The sequence below is a fragment of the Tachyglossus aculeatus genome, chromosome 26 (assembly GCF_015852505.1).
Source record: "Tachyglossus aculeatus isolate mTacAcu1 chromosome 26, mTacAcu1.pri, whole genome shotgun sequence".
NCBI lineage: Eukaryota > Metazoa > Chordata > Mammalia > Monotremata > Tachyglossidae > Tachyglossus > Tachyglossus aculeatus.
In genome coordinates this window covers 3639033-3659053 of record NC_052091.1, presented here as the reverse complement: position 1 = coordinate 3659053, position 20021 = coordinate 3639033, and the positions used below count along the sequence as shown (strand labels likewise).

At 51.3% G+C, this 20021-nt stretch overlaps 1 protein-coding gene across 5 annotated transcripts in view; it reads right to left on the bottom strand.

Annotated features, from left to right (window-relative positions):
• ACTN4 (actinin alpha 4) overlaps positions 1-5177 on the bottom strand; it is a 110464-nt gene extending 105287 nt beyond the window's left edge. For 3 of the 5 annotated variants that reach the window (XM_038767019.1, XM_038767021.1, XM_038767023.1), the window contains exon 1: positions 4893-5054. In XM_038767019.1, the coding sequence (XP_038622947.1) occupies positions 4893-5054 (162 nt within the window). Of the gene's footprint in view, positions 1-4892 lie in introns of all 5 variants that reach the window. The other 2 variants (XM_038767020.1, XM_038767024.1) reach the window with 1 other exon arrangement.
• Positions 5178-20021: the final 14844 nt, after the last annotated feature.

Below are 20021 nucleotides of genomic sequence, written 5' to 3'. Positions count from 1 at the left end.
CAATCAATCAATCAATCATATTTATTGAGCGCTTACTATGTGCAGAGCACTGTACTAAGCGCTTGGGAAGTACAAATTGGCAACACATAGAGACAGTCCCTACCCAACAGTGGGCTCACAGTCTAAAAGGGGGAGTATGCTGCCCACCATCATGCTGCCCACTGCTGTGTTGGGAGGACTGGGTTATGATCCCGGGGCTCTGTGAGGAAGGGGGTGAGGAACAGGGTGGGACGTTTCTACCCTGGCCGTTCAAAAAGCTCAAGTCAGGAGAGACAGACGCCGTTTGGAAGGCTAGCTTCAATAAGGTTGCTGCGTATGTGTGAGTTTATTTGGGCACGGGGGGGGGGGGGGGGGGGGGGGGGGAAGGGGACACCCCTTTTTCCCAGTAGTGACAAAGTTCTCCCGCCGAAAAGAATGAGGTGGCCTATTTCCCTGGACCGCCGCCCTGTAGGGGCCAGATAACTCTTCTCCAGGGAGGAGGTCCTGTTTCCCAGAGCTTTATGAGCAGGGTGGGGTGCTACTACAGTGTCATGGCCTCCTGCAAATGACAGAGTTAACAGTGTCACCCTGCCCCACCCGCCCCCCTGACAGGGTGACTTCTTTATTTTGCCTTCATAGACTCTCTGTCCAGCGCACCCCACCCGGTGGGCCCTCAAACCCCCCCCAATGCTATTCAATTGAAGGTATTTATTGAGCGCTTACTGGATGCGGAGGACTGTACTAGGCGCTTGGGAGGGGACTAGACTGCGAGCTCGTCGTGGGCAGGGAACGTGTCTGTATACCGTGCTCTCCCAAGCGCTTACCATTCATTCATTCAATCGTATTTATTGAGCGCTTACTGTGTGCAGAGCACTGGACTAAGCGCTTGGTAAGTCCAAGATGGCAACATAGAGAGACGGTCCCTCCCCAACAATGGGCTCACAGTCTAGAAGGGGGAGATGGAGAACAACAGTGTTCTGCAAACAGTAAGCGCTAAATACGATTCAGAGTAATCAATTGTATTTACCGAGCCTTACTATGTGCAGAGCACTGTACTAAGCACTTGGGAGAGTATGACACAACAGAATCGGGAGACACGATCCCTTTCCACAAGGAGCTTATGGTCTAGAGGACGACTGCTATTACTAGTGGTATGCTCCAGTGCTTAGAACAGTGCTTTGCGCATAGTAGACACTTAACAAATGTCATCATCATCATTATTATTATTATTAGCAGTACTAGGGAGAAGGCAGAAGAGAGATTTGGAGACTTTGGCTCCTCCTTGCCCATCTCCCCGCCATATCGATAGACCGTGAGCCCCCCGTGGAACAACCTGATCACCTTGTAACTTCCCCAGCATGTAGAACAGTGCTTTGCGCATAGTAAGCGCTTAATAAATGCATTATTATCTACAATGATTATCAGCCTCCTGCTTCCCAATCCAGACGATCTTGCTCCAGACCTCCAGGAAAGCGCGCTCACGGCTTCCGACTGTAAAAGTACCCGGGACGCTTCAAAGCCCACATTTGCTACTCCCTTCTCCCCTGCAAGAAAATGGTTCCCAATTCCCGAAGAGAAACCGGAATTAGGATCCAGGTCCTTCTGACGCCCAGGCCGGAGCTCACACCTCCTTTGTCCAATAAATCAATCTATCGTATTTATTGAGCGCTTACTGTGTGCAGAGGACTGTACTAAGCTCTTGGGAAGTACAAGTTGGCAACATATAGAGATGGTCCCTACCCAACAGTGGGCTCACAGTCTAGAAGGGGGAGACAGAGAACAAAACCAAACATACTAACAAAATAAAATAAATAGAATAGATATGTACAAGTAAAATAGAGTAATAGAGCGGCACATTTCATAAACGTGGCCCCCGCCTTACCTCCTTCCCCTCCCCACAGCACCTGTATATATGTATATGTTTGTATGGATTTATTACTCTATCTATTTATTTTATTTGTACACGTTTATTCTATTTATTTTATTTTGTTAATATGTTTTGTTTTGTTCTCTGTCTCCCCCTTCTAGCCTGTGAGCCCACTGTTGGGTAGGGACCGTCTCTATACGCTGCCAACTTGGACTTCCCAAGCACTTAGTCCAGTGCTCTGCACACAGTAAGCGCTCAATAAATACGATTGACTGAATAAATGACTGAATAAAGGTGGAGAGGGGCAGAGCAGGGAGAAAAAAAATGGAAGCATTTCTTTCCGTTGCCCTTTTCATTCCTTCACTCGAGGGTTTGGAGTCTCTCTCTTTTTTCTTTCGGCACAGGATAGGACTAAATGGAAGCACACCCAGTGAAGCAATTTTTTTTTTTTCCAGAAGAACTGCAATGGGCAATTATTAGCAGGGTGGTAAAGAAACATATGGAAACTGGCTTTTTTTTTTTTAAAGCAGCTGTTGGCAAAGCCCAGGCCGGGCACTGGTGCCACCCTCTAAATCAGCTATGATTATAAACGCAGGTAATGGAGTTGTGCAACGCCCATGGAGATCCGGGAAACGAGGAAGGAGGAGGGGTGGAGAGGGGACAGGTCATAGTTCCCACACCACTGTAGTAGGCTCCCCCAGAGCTGTGCGGGGCAGAGTGACCAGGGCTATCAGTTAGACGCCCCAGTTCCCAAAGGGGAGGGGACGGGGGGGCTGTAATAATGATGGCATTTATTAAGCACTTACTATGTGCCAAGCACTGTTCTAAGCGCTGGGGAGTTTACAAGGTGATCGGGTTGTCCCACGGGGGGCTCCCAGTCTTCATCCCCATTTTACAGATGAGGGAACGGAGGCCCAGACGAGTGAAGTGACTTGCCCAAAGTCAGCCAGCTGACAAGTGGCGGAGCGGGGATTTGAACCCATGACCTCTGACTCCAAAGCCCGGGCTCTTTCCACTGAGCCATGCTGCTCGGCTCAAGACCCCAGGAGATTGAGGGGAGATCATCAAGTTGGTCAATCAATCGTATTTATTGAGCGCTTACGGTGTGCAGAGCACTGGATTAAGCGCTTGGGAAGTCCAAGTTGGCAACATAGAGAGACGGTCCCTACCCAACAGTGGGCTCACAGTCTAGAAGGGCCCACTTCTCTGGGCCTCAGTGGCCTTATCTGTCAAATGGGGATGAAGACTGCGCGCCCCACGTGGGACAACCTGATCACCTTGTATCCCTCCCCCAGCGCTTAGAACAGTGTTTGGCACGTAGCAAACGCTTAACCAATGCCATTATCATTACTAAGTGACCGAGGACCCGAGGAGTTCCATGGCTCGCCCAAGGTCACCCGATAGCCGAGCCGGGATTAGAACCCAGGTCCTCCTGAGCTCCCCGATAAGCGCTTAGTCCAGTGCTCTGCCCACAGACAGAGAATGAAGGCCCTCTGCCCCCCCTGCCCAGTTCTCCCCCGCCCCCCCAACAACGGCCGGCAGCTCTCAGCCCTTTTGTTGAGGGCCCCGCTGCCCCCCGACCACCACTGCCCCCTCACTCATTCCAGCCCCAGTATGGACTGGGCGCCTACTGGGTGCAGAGCCCTGCACTAAGCGGTTGGGAAGGGCAAAACAGCAACATACAGAGACGGTCCCTGCCCAACGAGGGGCTCACAGCCCCTTCCCGCAATACATCCCCTCCCCCCCGACACACCCCTTCCCCAATACACCCCCCAACAGACACTCTCCCTCCCCAATACACCCCCTTCTTCCCCAATACACCCCCCACCCCCTCCCCTAATGCCCCTTCCCCAATACACTCCCCCCACACACTCCCCCTCCCCAATACACCCCTCCACCCCCTCCTCCAATACACCCCTCCCCAATAAACCCCTCCCCCCACACACCCCCTCCCCGATACACTCCCCCCACACCCCTCCCCAATACACTCCCCCCCACACGCCCCCTCCGCAACACACTCCCCCCAATACAGTCCCCCCACACCCCACTCCTCAATACACTCCCCCACGCCCCCCTCCCCAATACATTCCCCCCACGCCCCCCTCCCCAATACATTCCCCCCACGCCCCCCTCCCCAATACATTCCCCCTACGCCGCCCCCTCCCCAATAGTCCCCCCACACCCCCTTCCCCAATACAGTCCCCCCACGCCCCCCTCCCATACACTCCCCCCACCCCCCCTCCCCAATACAGTCCCCCACGCACCCCTCCCCAATACAGTCCCCCCACACACACCCCTCCCCAATACAGTCCCCCCACGCCCCCCTCCCCAATACAGTCCTCCCACACACCCCCTCGCCAATACACTCCCCCACACACCCCTCCCCAATACAGTCCCCCCCACACCCCCAATACAGTCCCCCCACGCCCCCCTCCCCAATACACTCCCCCCACACCCCCTCCCCAATACACTCCCCCCACACACCCCTCCCCAATACAGTCCCCCCACACCCCCAATACAGTCCCCCCCACGCACCCCTCCCCAATACACTCCCCCCACACACCCCTTCCCAATACACTCCCCCCCACACCCCCCTCCCCAATACAGTCCCCCCACAGCCCCCCTCCCCAATACAGTCCCCCCCCACACCTCCTCCCCCAATACACCCCCCGCACCCCCTTCTCCCAATACAACCCCTCACACACAAACCCCCTCCCCAACGCCCCCCAATCCCCCCAAGCCCCCTCCCCAATACACCCCCTCACCCCCCAAACCCCCTCCCCCAATACACCCCACACCCACCCCCTCCCCCCCAAAGCCCCTCCCCAATACACCCCCCCGACACCCCCCCCTCCCAATACACCCCCTGAGGCCCCCCTCCCATTTCCCTCCCTCCCTCCCTCGTCCGTCCGTCCGTCCGTCCGTCCGTTCCAGCGGACCTGGTGAGCGCTTCCGGCGCGCGGCGGGGCGGACCAAGCGCTCGCTCCCGCCGGTTCCCCCCCCCGCCGGTTCCCCCCCCCGCCGGTTCCCCCCCCCCCGCCCTGACCTTGCGCTGCTGCTTCTCCCAGGCGGGGTCGAGCAGCAGGTCCCGGTCCCAGTCATCCTCCTGGGCCATGTAGTCCCCGACGCCGCCCCCGCCGCCGGCGCCGTTCCCGCCGCTGCTGGGGCCGTACTGGTACGACTGGTTGGCCGCGTGGTAATCCACCATGCTCGCTCGCTCGCTCGCTCGCTCGCTCTCCTCTCGCTCTGCCCGGTGTCGGTCGGTGTCGGTGTCCGTCGGCCCTCCCGCCTCAGCGCCCGCTCCCACCGGCCGCGCCGCCTCACGCACACTGCTAGCCCAGACCCGCCCCCCTAGTGCGCAGGCGCACCTCGCCCAGCCCACCGCGCCTGCGCCGCCCGCTCCCGCAAGACTCCTCCCCCGCGTCTACGTCATCCTCACCTTCCCCTTACTACGCAGGCGCAACTCTCTCAGCCCACCGCGTCTGCACCGCCCTCTCCCTCAAGACTCCTCCCCCGCGTCTACGTCATCCTCACCCCTCCCCTTAGTGCGCAAGCGCACCTCGGCTGCGCAGCCCTCTCCCGCAAGACCCCTCCCGCGTCTACGTCATCCTCACCCCCCCCCTTAGTGCGCAGGCGCAACTCTCTCTGCTCACCGCGCCGTTACCGCCCCCTCCCGCAAGACTCCTCCCACGTGTCTACGTCATCCTCACCGCCCAGCTCACTGCACCGCCCTCTCCCTCAAGACTCCTCCCCCGTGTCTACGTCATCCTCACCGCCCCTCCGTTAGTGCGCAAGCGCACTTCGCCTGCGAAGCCCTCTCCCGCAAGACCCCCGCCCACGTTTACGTCATCCTCACCAGGCCCTTAGTGCGCATGCGCACCTCGCCCAGTTCACTGCACCGCCCTCTCCCGCGACACCGCCCCCTATTGCGCAGGTGCAACCCCCTCACTGCTCCGCCCTCTCCGGCAAAACTCCTCCCCCTCGTCTGCATCATCCTCAACGCCCCCTTAGTGCACATGCGCACCTCGACCAGCTCACTGCGCCTGCGCCGCCCTCTCCAGCAAGACACCGCTCTCTTACTGCGCAGGCGCAACACCCCAGCTCGCTGCCCCGCCCTCTCCCGCAATACTCCTCCCCCTCGCCTACGTCATCCTCCCCTTAGTGCGCAGGCGCAAAACCCCCAGCTCACTCTGGTTAATCATTCATTCATTCAATCGTACTTATTGAGCGCTTACTGAGTGCGGAGCACTGTACTAAGCGCTTGGGAAGTACAAGTCGACAACGTATAGAGACGGTCCCTACCCCACAACGGGCTCACAGTCTAGAAGGGGGAGACAGACACCTTCCCCTTGCCCAAGTCAATCATTCGATGGTATTTAATGAGCGTTTTCTGTGCGCAGAGCAGTGTACTAAGCTCTTGGAAGTGTACAATATAACAGAGGTGGTAGACACATCCCCTGCCCACGGTGGGTTGACAGTCTGCATCCCCCTCCCTCCCAACAACTGCTGCTTCTGCTCTTCTAGACTGTGAGCCCACTGTTGGGTAGGGACTGTCTCTATATGTTGCCAATTTGTACTTCCCAAGCGCTTAGTACAGTGCTCTGCACACACTAAGCGCTCAATAAATACGATTGATGATGATGATGATGATGATGATGACTGTCTCTATACGTTGCCAACTTGTACTTCCCAAGAGCTAAGTACAGTGCTCTGCACACAGTAAGCGCTCAATAAATACCATTGATTGATTGATTCTGTCTTACCTAGACGCTTGGGGAGTCGCACACCCCCACTTCAGGATTTATGAGCATATAATAATAATAGTAATAATACTTTTGGTATTTGTTAAGCACTCACTAGACTGCGAGCCCGTTGTTGGGTAGGGACCGTCTCTATCTGTTGCCAACTTGGACTTCCCAAGCGCTTAGTCCGGTGCCCTGCACACAGTAAGCGCTCAGTAAATACGATTGAATGAATTTACTATGTGTCAGGCACTGTAATAATAATAATAATGGCATTTAAGCGCTTACTATGTGCAAAGCACTGTTCTAAGCGCTGGAGAGGTGACGAGGTGATCAGGTTGACCCCCAGGGGCCTCACAGTTTTAATCCCCATTTTACAGATGAGGGAACTAAGGCACAGAGAAGTGAAGTGACTTGCCCAAAGTCACATAGCTGACAGTTGGCGGAGCCGGGATTTGAACCCATGACCTCTGACTCCAAAGCCCGTGCTCTTTCCACTGAGCCACGCTGCTACTCTGTACTAAGCGCTGGGATGGATACAGGCGAACCGGGTTGGACACATAGTGGGGCTCAGTCTCTGGGCAAGTCACTTCACTTCTCTGGGCCTCAGTTCCCTCATCTGTAAAATGGGGATGAAGACTGTGAGCCCCCCATGGGACAACCTGATCACCTTGTAACCTCCCCAGCGTTTAGAGCAGTGCTTTGCACATAGTAAGCGCTTAGTAAATGCCATTTTTATTATTATTATTTTATGGATGAGGTAACTGAGGCACAGAGAAGCAAAGTGACCTCCTCAAGGTCACACAGCAGGTAAGTGGCAGAGCTGGGATTAAAGCCCAGGTCCTTCTGACTCAGAGATCTTTGTACTCTTGCTTCCTCCTCCCTATAATTTATTTGAGTGTTTGCCATCCCCACAGAGTAAGCACTCAATAAATCCGATTGAATGAATGAATCTTTGAGATAAGGGTCTACACCTATTAACTCTGTGGTATTCTCCTAAGAATTTAGCACAGCGCTCCGCAGACTTTAAATGCTCAATAAATTCTATCAGTTGATGAACTCCCTGCCCCTTGTTTCCCCACCCCCTGGCCCTGGAGGTGGAACAGGGGAAACTGAGGCTGCAGCAAGAAGGATTGACAGTGCCACTTAAGGGAGATCGGGGTCAGGCGCCCTTTCATAATAATACTACTAATGCTACTAGTAATAATGATAATAATTAATAATGATGATTGTGATAATAATGATGATAATTATTTCTTGAGTGCTTACTATGTGCCGAGCATTGTACTAAGCCCTAACCACTGCACTAACCACTAACCACTGATTCAAGATCATCAGTCCCTGTCCCACGTGGGGCTCCCAGCCTGGGAGAACAGGTATTTAATACCCACTTTATAGATGAGGAAATTGAGACACAGAGAAGCAGCGTGGCTCAGTGGAAAGAGCCCGGGCTTGGGAGTCAGAGGTCATGGGTTCTAATCCTGGCTCTGCCACATGTCCCCTCCTCCCCCTGTTCTAAGCGCTGGGAAGGTTACAAGGTGATCAGGTTGTCACACGGGGGGCTCACAGTCTTCATCCCCGTTTTCCAGATGAGGGAACTGAGGCCCAGAGAAGTGAAGTGACTGGCCCAAAGTCACCCGGCTGACAGTTGGCGGAGCTGGGATTGGAACCCATGACCTCTGACTCCAAAGCCCGGGCTCTTTCCACTGAGCCACGCTGCTTCTCGATGTCTCACACTGCCCTTTAGAGTCTCCGTTCGGACTTTCCCCGGGCCCCGCATCCTCTCAGAGGCGGCCCAGGAGTGGCCTGGCCTGATCCCGGAATAGTCGCCGGGCAGGCCCGGCCTTCCTCAGATGCCAAGCCCTGCTCCAGTGGGAGGGAGAGAAAGGCGAGGCTTCCTGGCTAACCCTGGCATTGCCGGTAGCCCCCCACCGGACCCTAGCCGGGTCCAGCTGCTGCTCTCAGAATAATAATAATAATTATGGTACTTGTTCATTCATTCAACTGTATTTATTGAGTCCTATTTTATACTATTCTATTTTATTTTGTTAATATGTTTCGTTTTGTTTTCTGTCTCCCTCTTCTAGACGGTGAGATTAGAACCCACAACCTCGGACTCCCAAGCCCGGGCTCTTTCCACTAAACCACACTGCTTCTGCTTTGACACATCTCCCACGTCCTCCCTCAGGCCCGGAATGCCCTCCCTCTGCCCATCCGCCAAGCTCGCTCTCTTCCTCCCTTCAAGGCCCTACTGAGAGCTCACCTCCTCCAGGAGGCCTTCCCACACTCAGCCCCCTCCTTCCTCTCCCCCTCGTCCCCCTCTCCATCCCCCCCATCTTACCTCCTTCCCTTCCCTTCGGTTGGGTAGGGACCGTCTCTATATGTTGCCAACTTGTACGTCCCAAGCGCTTAGTCCAGTGCTCTGCACACAGCGAGCGCTCAATAAATACGATTGAATGAATGAATGATTTTACTTGTACACATTTATTCCATTCATTTTATTTGGTTTATATATGCACCTGTATATATGCACCTCTATATATGTATATATGTTTGTACATATTTATTACTCTATTTATTTATTTATTTATTTTACTTGTACATATCTATTCTATTGATTTTATTTTGTTAGTATGTTTGGTTTTGTTCTCTGTCTCCCCCTTTTAGACTGTGAGCCCACTGATGGGTAGGGACTGTCTCTATATGTTGCCAACTTGGACTTCCCAAGCGCTTAGTACAGTGCTCTGCACACAGTAAGCGCTCAATAAATACAATTGATTGATTCATTGATTGATCTCCCCTTCCTCCCTGCCTTTAGACTCTGAGCTCATTCATTCAATAGTATTTCTTGAGCGTACTGTGTGCAGAGCACTGGACTAAGCGTTTGGGAAGTCCAAGTTGGCAACATCTAGAGATGGTCAATCAATCAATCAATCAATCGTATTTATTGAGCACTTACTGTGTGCAGAGCACTGGACTAAGCGCTTGGGAAGTCCAAGTTGGCAACATCTAGAGACTGTCAATCAATCAATCAATCGTATTTATTGAGCGCTTACTGTGTGCAGAGCACTGGACTAAGCGCTTGGGAAGTACAAGTTGGCAACATCTAGAGACAGTCAATCAATCAATCAATTGTATTTATTGAGCACTTACTGTGTGCAGAGCACTGGACTAAGCGCTTGGGAAGTCCAAGTTGGCAACATCTAGAGACGGTCAACCAATCAATCAATTGTATTTATTGAGCGCTTACTGTGTGCAGAGCACTGGACTAAGCACTTGGGAAGTACAAGTTGGCAACGCATAGAGACAGTCCCTACCCAACAACGGGCTCCCAGTCTAGAAGAGGGAGACGGACGACAAAACACCACATGTGGACGGGTGTCAAGTCGTCAGAACAAATAGAATTAAAGCTAGATGCACATCATTAAGAAAATAAATAGAATAGTCAATATGGACAAGTAAAATAGTGTGATAAATTGGTACTTGGAGAAGCAGCGTGGCTCAATGGAAAGAGCCCGGGCTTTGGAGTCTGAGGTCATGGGTTCAAATCCCGCCTCTGCCACTTGTCAGCTGTGTGACTTTGGGCAAGTCACTTCACTTCTCTGGGCCTCAGTTCCCTCATCTGTAAAATGGGGATGAAGACTGTGAGCCCCCCAATGGGACAACCTGATCACCTTGTAAACTCCCCTGCGCTTAGAACAGTGCTTTGCACATAGTAAGCGCTTAATAAATGCCATTATTATTATTATTATTATTACAAATATATATACAGGTGCTGTGGGGAGGGGAAGGAGGTAGGGATGGGGAGGAGGAGAGGAAAAAGGGGGCTGAGTGTGGGAAGGCCTCTTGGAGGAGGTGAGGCTTTGAAGGGAGGAAGGGAGCTAGTTTGGCGGATGTGGGGAGGGAGGGCATTCCGGCCCAGGGGTCGTGGGCAGGGAATGTGTCTGTTTATTGTAGTAGTGAACTCTCCTAAGCGCTCAGTACAGTGCTCTGCACCCAGTAAGCGCTCAATAAATCCGACTGACCGGTTGGAATAAGAGACCCGGGGCCGGGCTGCAGCTTAGAGGAAGCGTCAGACGCGTAGGCTGGAGGAGAGAGGGAGGTGGTTTTTTAAAAAAGCGCTAGCTTAGAGCCCTCTAATTGCTGGTTCTAATTGGGACAGGCCCTGCTCCCGCTTTCTTTTTTTAAAATGGTATTTGCTAAGCGCTGCTGTGTTCATTCGATCGTATTTATCGAGCGCTTACCGTGTGCAGAGCACTGGACTAAGCGCTTGGGGAAGTACAACAATGAACAGTGACACTCCCTGCCCACATTCATTCATTCATTCAATCGTATTTATTGAGCGCTTACTGTGTGCAGAGCACTGGACTAAGTGCTTGGGGAAGTACAACAATAAACAGTGACACTCCCTGCCCACATTCATTCATTCATTCATTCAATCGTATTTACTGAGCGCTTACTCTGTGCAGAGCACTGGACTAAGCGCTTGGGAAGTCCAAGTCGGCAACATATAGAGACGGTCCCTACCCAGTGGGCTCTCAGGGCCTAAAGCAGCGCGGAGAAGCAGCGTGGCTCAGTGGAAAGAGCCCGGGCTTTGGAGTCAGAGGTCATGGGTTCAAATCCCGGCTCCGCCACTTATCAGCTGTGTGACTTTGGGCAACTCACTTCACTTTCCCCCTTTTAGACTGTGAGCCCACTATCGGGTAGGGACTGTCTCTATGTGATGCCAATTTGTACTTCCCAAGCGCTTAGTACAGTGCTCTGCACATAGTAAGCGCTCAATAAATACGATTGATTGATTGATTGATTGATTCTCTGGGCCTCAGTTCCCTCATCTGTAAAAAGGGGATTAAGACTGTGAGCCCCCCTCCGTGGGACCACCTGATAATAATAATGATGGCATTTATTAAGTGCTTACTATGGGCAAAGTACTGTTCTTAGCGCTGGGGAGGTTGCAAGGTGATCAGGTTGTCCCACGTGGGGCTCAGTCTTAATCGCCATTTTACAGATGAGGTAACTGAGGCACAGAGAAGTTAAGGGTTCACCTTGTAACCTCCCCAGTGCTTAGAACAGTGCTTTGCACATAGTAAGAGCTTAATAAATGCCATTATTATTATTGTGGGACCCTTGCTCCAGGCATCTCCTTGGACCCCGGGCTTTGGGGACTACAAGCCGGAGCTGGGGGCGTCTCCCCACCCAGATCGGGCAGAGGGCCATGCAGGCTGTTTCTCCCATCCTTTCTTTCCCTGCTTTCCCTGCTTTCCCTTCCTTCCCATCCTTTCCTTTCCCCTCCTTTCCATCCTTTCCCTTCCTTCCTATCCTTTCATCACCCCCTTCTAGACTGTGAGCCCGCTGTTGGGTAGGGACCGTCTCTATATGTTCCCAACTTGTACTTCCCAAGCGCTTAGTACAGTGCTCTGCACACAGTAAGCACTCAATAAATACGATGGAATGAATGAATTTACTTGTACACATTTATTCTATTTATTTTATTTGGTTTATATGTTTTGTTTTGTTGTCTGTCTCCCCCTTCTCGACTGTGAGCCCGCTGTTGGGTAGGGACCGTCTCTATATAATATAATAGTAATAATAATGTTTTTTGTTAAGCGCTTACTATGTGCAAAGCACTGCTCTAAGCGCTGGGGAGGTTACAAGGTGATCAGGTTGTCCCACTGGGGGCTCACAGTTTTAATCCCCATTTTACAGATGAGGTAACTGAGGCCCAGAGAAGTTAAGTGACTTGCCCAAAGTCACACAGCTGAGAGTTGGTGGAGCCAGGATTTGAACTCATGACCTCTGACTCCAAAGCCCGTGCTATTTCCACTGAGCCACGCTGCTTCTCTATATGTTGCCAACTTGTACTTCCCAAGGGCTTAGTACAGTGCTCTGCACACAGTGAGTGCTCAATAAATACGATTGAATGAATGAATGAATTTACTTTACTTGTACACATTTATTCTATTTATTTTATTTGGTTTATATGTTTTGTTTTGTTGTCTGTCTCCCCCTTCTCGACCGTGAGCCCGCTGTTGGGTAGGGACCGTCTCTCTATGTCGCCAACTTGGACTTCCCAAGCGCTTAGTCCAGTGCTCTGCACACAGCGAGCGCTCAATAAATACGATTGAATGAATGTATTTTACTTGTACACATTTATTCTATTTATTTTATTTGGTTTATATGTTTTGTTTTGTTGTCTGTCTCCCCCTTCTTGACCGTGAGCCCGCTGTTTCGTAGGGACCGTCTCTCTATGTCGCCAACTTGGACTTCCCAAGCGCTTAGTCCAGTGCTCTGCACACAGCGAGCGCTCAATAAATACGATTGAATGAATGAATGCTCTGCGCACAGTAAGCGCTCAATAAATACGATTGAATGAATGACTGACTGACTGAATGAACTGACGCCACCGGGGCACGCACGTTCTGCCGACACAGACGCTCCGTCATGACCGGGCCGGGGCTGGGCGGCGGGGGGACGCGGCCCTGGCACACACGTGCCCACAAGCCGGTGGCGTTCCCCACAGCGTCTCCCAAGGGTGTCTGCTTTGATCCCTGGAGTGGGATTTGGGCGGGGTGGCTTTCTGCCCGCTCCCCGGGCCCTCAGGCCCGGGCACCTCCATCTCGGCCTCGCCGTGCTTCGGAACCCAGGCGTCCGGATGCCCCATCCTAAGTAATAAAAATAACTGTGATATTTACGAAGCGCTTACTCCGTGCCAGGCACTGGATTAAGCACGGTGGGGGAATAATATAATAACATAGAGACGGTCCCTATTAATAATAATAATGATAATAATGGCATTTATTAAGTGCTTACTACGTGCCAAGCACTGTTCTAGGCACTGGGGAGGTTACAAGGTGACCAGGTTGTCCCATGGGGGGCTCACAGTCTTCATCCCCATTTTACAGATAATAATAATAATAATAATGATGGCATTTATTAAGCACTTATTATGTGCAAAGCACTGTTCTAAGCACTGGGGAGGTTACAAGGTGATCAGGTTGTCCCACGGGGGGCTCACAGTCTTCATCCCCATTTTACAGATAAGGGAACTGAGGCCCAGAGAAGTTAAGTGACGTGCCCAAAGTCACACAGCTGACAATTGGCGGAGCCGGGATTTGAACCCATGACCTCTGACTCCAAAGCCCGGGCTCTTTCCACTGAGTCATGCTGCTTCTTACAAAATAATCGGGTTGGACCCAATCCCTGTCTCACCTGGGGCTCACGGTTTTATCTCCATTTTACAGGTGGGGTAACTAAGGCCCAGAAAAGCGAAATAATAATGATGGCATTTGTTAAGCGCTTACTATGTGCAAAGCACTGTTCTAAGCGCTGGGGAGGTTACAAGGTGATCAGGTTGTCCCACAGGGGGCTCAGTCTTCATCCCCATTTTACAGATGAGGGAACTGAGGCCCAGGGAAGTTAAGTAATGTGCCCAAAGTCACACAGCTGACAATGGGCAGAGCCGGGATTTGAACCCATGACCTCTGACTCCAAAGCCCGGGCGTTTCCACTGAGCCACGCTGCTTCTTACAAAATAATCGGGTTGGGCCCAATCCCCGTCTCACCTGGGGCTCACGGTTTTATCTCCATTTTACAGGTGGGGTGACTGAGGCCCAGAAAAGCGAAATAATAATGATGGCATTTGTTAAGCGCTTACTATGTGCAAAGCACTGTTCTAAGCGCTGGGGAGGTTACAAGGTGATCAGGTTGTCCCCCGTGGGGCTCACAGTCTTAATCCCTGTTTTACAGATGAGGGAACTGAGGCTCAGAGAAGTTAAGTGACTTGCCCAAGGTCACACAGCAGACATGTGGCAGAGCCGGGATTCGAACCCATGACCTCTGGCTCCAAAGCCTGGGCTCTTTCCACTGAGCCAAATGACTAGCCCTAGGTCGGATAGCAGACAAGTGGTGGAGTCATAATCCCCCGACCTCCCCTCACAACCCAATATTTTACCCGGGACGGACGGATGGACACAATCTAGACAGTGAGCCCACTGTTGGGTAGGGACCGTCTCTATATGTTGCCAACTTGTACTTCCCAAGCGCTTAGTACAGTGCTCTGCACACAGTAAGCGCTCAATAAATACGATTGAATGAATGAATGACGGGAAGCAGAGGTCACAGGAGCCTGAGAGGGGAGGGCCCCCCTGTCAGAGTTGGGGTGGCTTCACTTCGTGGCTCAGTGGAACGAGCCCAGGTTTTGGAGCCAGTGGTCATCATCATCATCATCATCAATCATATTTATTGAGCGCTTACTGTGTGCAGAGCACTGTACTAAGCACTTGGGAAGTACAACTTGGCAACATATAGAGACAGTCCCTGCCCAACAGTGGGTTCACAGTCTAAAAGGGGGAGACAGAGAACAAAACCAAACATGCTAACAAAATAAAATAAATAGACTAGATATGGTCATGGGTTCAAATCCCAGCTCCGCCGTCAGCTGTGTGACTTTGGGCGAGTCACTCCTCTGCGCCTCAGTTACCTCATCTGGAAAATGGGGATTAAAACTGTGAGCCCCCGGTGGGCCAACCTGATCACCTTGTAACCTCCCCGGCGCTTAGAACAGTGCTTGGCACGTAGTAAGCGCTTAACAGATACCATCATTATTGCTCATTCATTCAATCGTATTTGTTGAGCGCTTACTGTGTGCAGAGCACTGGACTAAGCGGTTGGGAAGTATAAGTTGGCAACATACGGAGACGGTCCCTACCCAACAGCGGGCTCGGTCTAGAAGACTTGGCTCCCAGCCCTGCCCCTCGCCCACCTGGCACCACGGATGCCCTGCCCCGGCTCCTCCCTGGCCAATTTGGGAGCCAAGTGGGGTGTGGGTGGTAGTCGGGCGGTGAGGAGACACTCATCGGAGTGGCCTCCGGGCTCAGGGTAGGGCGGGGAGGGACAGGCGGGGAAACAGGCCCGACAAGGTGCCAGCTCAGCTCTGCTCTCACAATAATCATGGTGGTATTTGTTCATTCCTTCATTCGATCGTATTTATTGAGCGCTTCCTGTGTGCAGAGCACTGGACTAAAGCGCTTGAAGTTTCAGAGGTCGGGGTGCTTCGCCACGCTGCCGGCATCTTGGCCCCCCTCCGGCCTGCCGCTGTGTGACTTGTGTGGCCCCCAGCTCTGCCAGCTGTCAGCTGTGTGACTTTGGGCAGGTTACTTCACTTCCCTGGGCCTCAGTTACCTCACAAATGGGGATGAAGACTGTGAGCCCCCTGTGGGACAACCTGATCACCTTGTATCCTCCCCAGTGCTTAGAACAGTGCTTTGCACATAGTAAGCGCTTAACAAATGCCATCATTATTATTATTACCTGTAAAATGGGGATAAAGACTGTGAGCCCCCCGTGGGACAACCTGGTCACTTTGTAACCTCCCCAGTGCTTAGAACAGTGCTTTGCATGTAGTAAGCACTTACTAAATGCCATTATTATCATTATTATTATTAATAGGGACCGTCTCTATATGTTCCCAACTTGTACTTCCCAAGTGTTTAGTCCAGTGCTCTGAACACAGTAAGCGCTCAATAAATACGATTGAATGAATGAATAGGATTGAATGAATGAATGCAACACAGCTGGTGGCTCCCCACCGCCCTCTAGTGGATAGCTGCAAAACGGCACGCAAGACTTCCCTAGGCCCTGACTGGAGATTTCCCCTCAATCGAGCAAACAATCCTATTTATTGAGCGCTTACTGTTTGCCATCAATGAAATTTACTGAGCGCTTACTATATGCTCTACTCAGGGCTTGGGAAAGCACAACAGAATTAGGAGACACGTGTCTGTTTCCTGCTTTACTGTACTCTCCCAAGAGCTTAGTTCAGTGCTCTACGTATGATAAACGCAATAAATACTTAATAAATCCCGGCTCTGCTGCTTGTCAGCTGTGTGATTTGGGGCAAGTTACTTCACTTCCCTGGCCTCAGTTACCTCACCTGTAAAATGGGGATGAAGACTGTGAGCCCCCCGTGGGACAACCTGATAACCTTGTATCCTCCCCAGCGCTTAGAACAGTGCTTTGCACATAGTAAGCGCTTAATAAATGGCATCATTATTATTATTAGCTGTAAAATGGGGATAAAGACTGTGAGCCCCCCATGGGACAACCTGGTCACCTTGTAACCTCCCCAGCGCTTAGAACAGTGCTTTGCACGTAGTAAGCACTTAATAAATGCCATTATTATCATTATTATTATTAATAGGGACCGTCTCTGTTGCCAACTTGTACTTCCCAAGCGCTTAGTACAGTGCTCTGCACACAGTAAGCGCTCAATAAATACGATTGAATGAATGAATGAATAATAGGATTGAATGAATGAATGCAGCACAGCTGGTGGCTCCCCACCGCCCTCTAGTGGATAGCTGCAAAACGGCACGCAAGGCTTCCCTAGACCGACTGGAGATTTCCCCTCAATCGAGCAAACAATCCTATTTATTGAGCGCTTACTGTTTGCCATCAATGAAATTTACTGAGCGCTTACTATATGCTCTACTCAGGGCTTGGGAAAGCACAACAGAATTAGGAGACACGTGTCTGTTTACTGCTTTACTGTACTCTCCCAAGAGCTTAGTTCACTGCTCTACGTATGATAAACGCAATAAATACTTAATAAATCCCGGCTCTGCTGTTTGTCAGCTGTGTGATTTTGGGCAAGTTACTTCACTTCCCTGGGCCTCAGTTACCTCACCTGTAAAATGGGGATGAAGACTGTGAGCCCCCCGTGGGACAACCTGATCACCTTGTATCCTCCCCAGTGCTTAGAACAGTGCTTTGCACATAGTAAGCGCTTAATAAATGGCATCATTATTATTATTAGCTGTAAAATGGGGATAAAGACTGTGAGCCCCCCATGGGACAACCTGGTCACCTTGTAACCTCCCCAGCGCTTAGAACGGTGCTTGGCACGTAGTAAGCACTTAATAAATGCCATTATTATCATTATTATTATTAATAGGGACCGTCTCTATGTTGCCAACTTGGACTTCCCAAGCGCTTAGTACAGCGCTGTGCGCACAGTAAGCGCTCAATAAATACGACTGAATGAATGAATAGGATTGAATGAATGAATGCAGCACAGCTGGTGGCTCCCGACCGCCCTCTAGTGGATAGCTGCAAAATGGCACGCAAGACTTCCCTAAGCCCTGACCGGAGATTTCCCCTCAATCGATCAAACAATCCTATTTATTGAGCGCTTAGTTTGCCATCAATGAAATTTATTTAGTGCTCACTATATGCTCCACTAAAGGCTTGGGAAAGCACAACAGAATTAGGAGACACGTGTCTGTTTATTGCTTTATTGTACTCTCCCAAGAGCTTAGTTCCGTGCTCTACGTATGATAAACACAGTAAATACAGTAGAAATTAACAAACTTAATTAACAATTAATTGCAAAGATACAGTGTAGAGCACTGTACTAAGTGCTTGGGAGATTCATTCCCTGCCTGATGTGATGCCTCCAGAGCCAGGCCCAGAGAAGCCTTTTTTTAATATTATTAATAATAATGATAGCATTTGTTAAGCGCTTACTAGGCGCTGGGGAGGATACAAGGTAATCAGGTTGTCCCACGTGGGGCTCACAGTCTTAATCCCCATTTTACAGATGAGGGAACTGAGGCAGAGAGAAGTGACTTGCCCAAAGTCACAGAGCTGACAATTGGCAGAGCCGGGATTTGAACCCACGACCTCTGACTCCCAAGCCAGGGCTCTTTAATAATAATAATAATAATAAGGTTGGTATTTGTTAAGCGTTTACTATGTGCCAAGCACTGTTCTAAGCGCTGGCAGGGGGGATACAAGGTAATCAAGGTTGTCCCACCTGGGGCTCACAGTTTTAATCCCCATTTTACAGATGAGGGAACTGAGGCAGAGAGAAGTGAAGTGACTTGCCCGAAGTCACAGAGCTGACAACTGGCAGAGCTGAGATTTGAACCCATGACCTCTGACTCCCAAGCCCAGGCTCTTTAATAATAATAATAATAAGGTTGGTATTTGTTAGGTGCTTACTATGTGCCAAGCACTGTTCTAAGCACTGGTGGGGGGGATACAAGGTAATCAAGGTTGTCCCATGTGGGGCTCACAGTTTTAGTCCCCATTTTACAGATGAGGGAACTGAGGCAGAGAGAAGTGACTTGCCCAAAGTCACAGAGCTGACAATTGGCAGAGCTGGGATTTGAACCCATGACCTCTGATTCCCAAGCCCGGGCTCTTTCCACTGAGCCAGGCTGCTTAAGTGCCTTACTATGTATCAGGCCCTGTACTAAGCGCAGGGTAAGATCCAGCACTTAGAACAGTCCCAGCGCTTAGAACAGTGCTTTGCACATAGTAAGCGCTTAATAAATGCCATCATTATTATTATTATTATACAAGCTAATCAAATTGGATCCGATCCACGTCCCACAGGGTGGGACATAACCCCCATTTTCCAGACGAGGTAACTGATTCCCAAAGAATAATAACAATAATGGCATTTGTTAAGCGCTTACTACGTGCAAAGCACTGTTCTAAGCGCTGGGGAAGATACAAGGTAATCAGGGAGAAGCGGCGAGGCTCGGCGGAAAGAGACCGGGCTTTGGAGTCGGAGGTCATGGGTTCAAATCCCGGCTCTGACAATTGTCAGCTGTGTGACTTTGGGCAAGTCACTTAACTTCTCTGTGCCTCAGTTGCCTCGTCTGTAGAGTGGGGATTAAGATTGTGAGCCCCACGTGGGACAACCTGATCACCTTGTATCCCCCCAGCGCTTAGAACAGTGCTTTGCACATAGTAAGCGCTTAACAAATACCATCATTATTATTATTACCAGGTTGTCCCACGTGGGGCTCAGTCTTCACCCCCATTTTCCAGATGAGGTCACGGAGGCCCAGAGAAGTGAAGTGACTTGCCCAAAGTCACGCAGCTGACAGTTGACGGAGCCGGGATTTGAACCCATGACCTCTGACTCCCAAGCCCGGGCTCCTTCCATTGAGCCAGGCTGGTTGACCTCAGAGAAGTGAGGTGACTTGGCCAAGGTCACCCAGCGGACAAGTGACGGAGCTGGGATTAGAACCCAGGTCCCTTTGCCTCCCAAGCCCGTGCGCTATTCACTAGGCCGCACTGCTTCTCACTAAATTGAGAATACCATGGGGTTTTGAGAAGCAGTCAGAGGTCATGGGTTCAAATCCCGCCTCCGCCACTTGTCAGCTGGGTGACCTTGGGCAAGTCACTTCACTCCTCCGGGCCTCAGTTCCCTCGCCTGTCAAATGGGGATTAAGACTGTGAGCCCCACGTGGGACAATCTGATCACCTTGTATCCTCCCCGGCGCTTAGAACAGTGCTATGCACATAGTAAGCGCTTAACAAATGCCATTATTATTATTGCTGTTATTTTGGGGCACACACCGGGGCCCCACCCGCCCATCGCTCGGCTCAGCGGTGGCAGCGCGGACGGAGAGGGCGAGAGG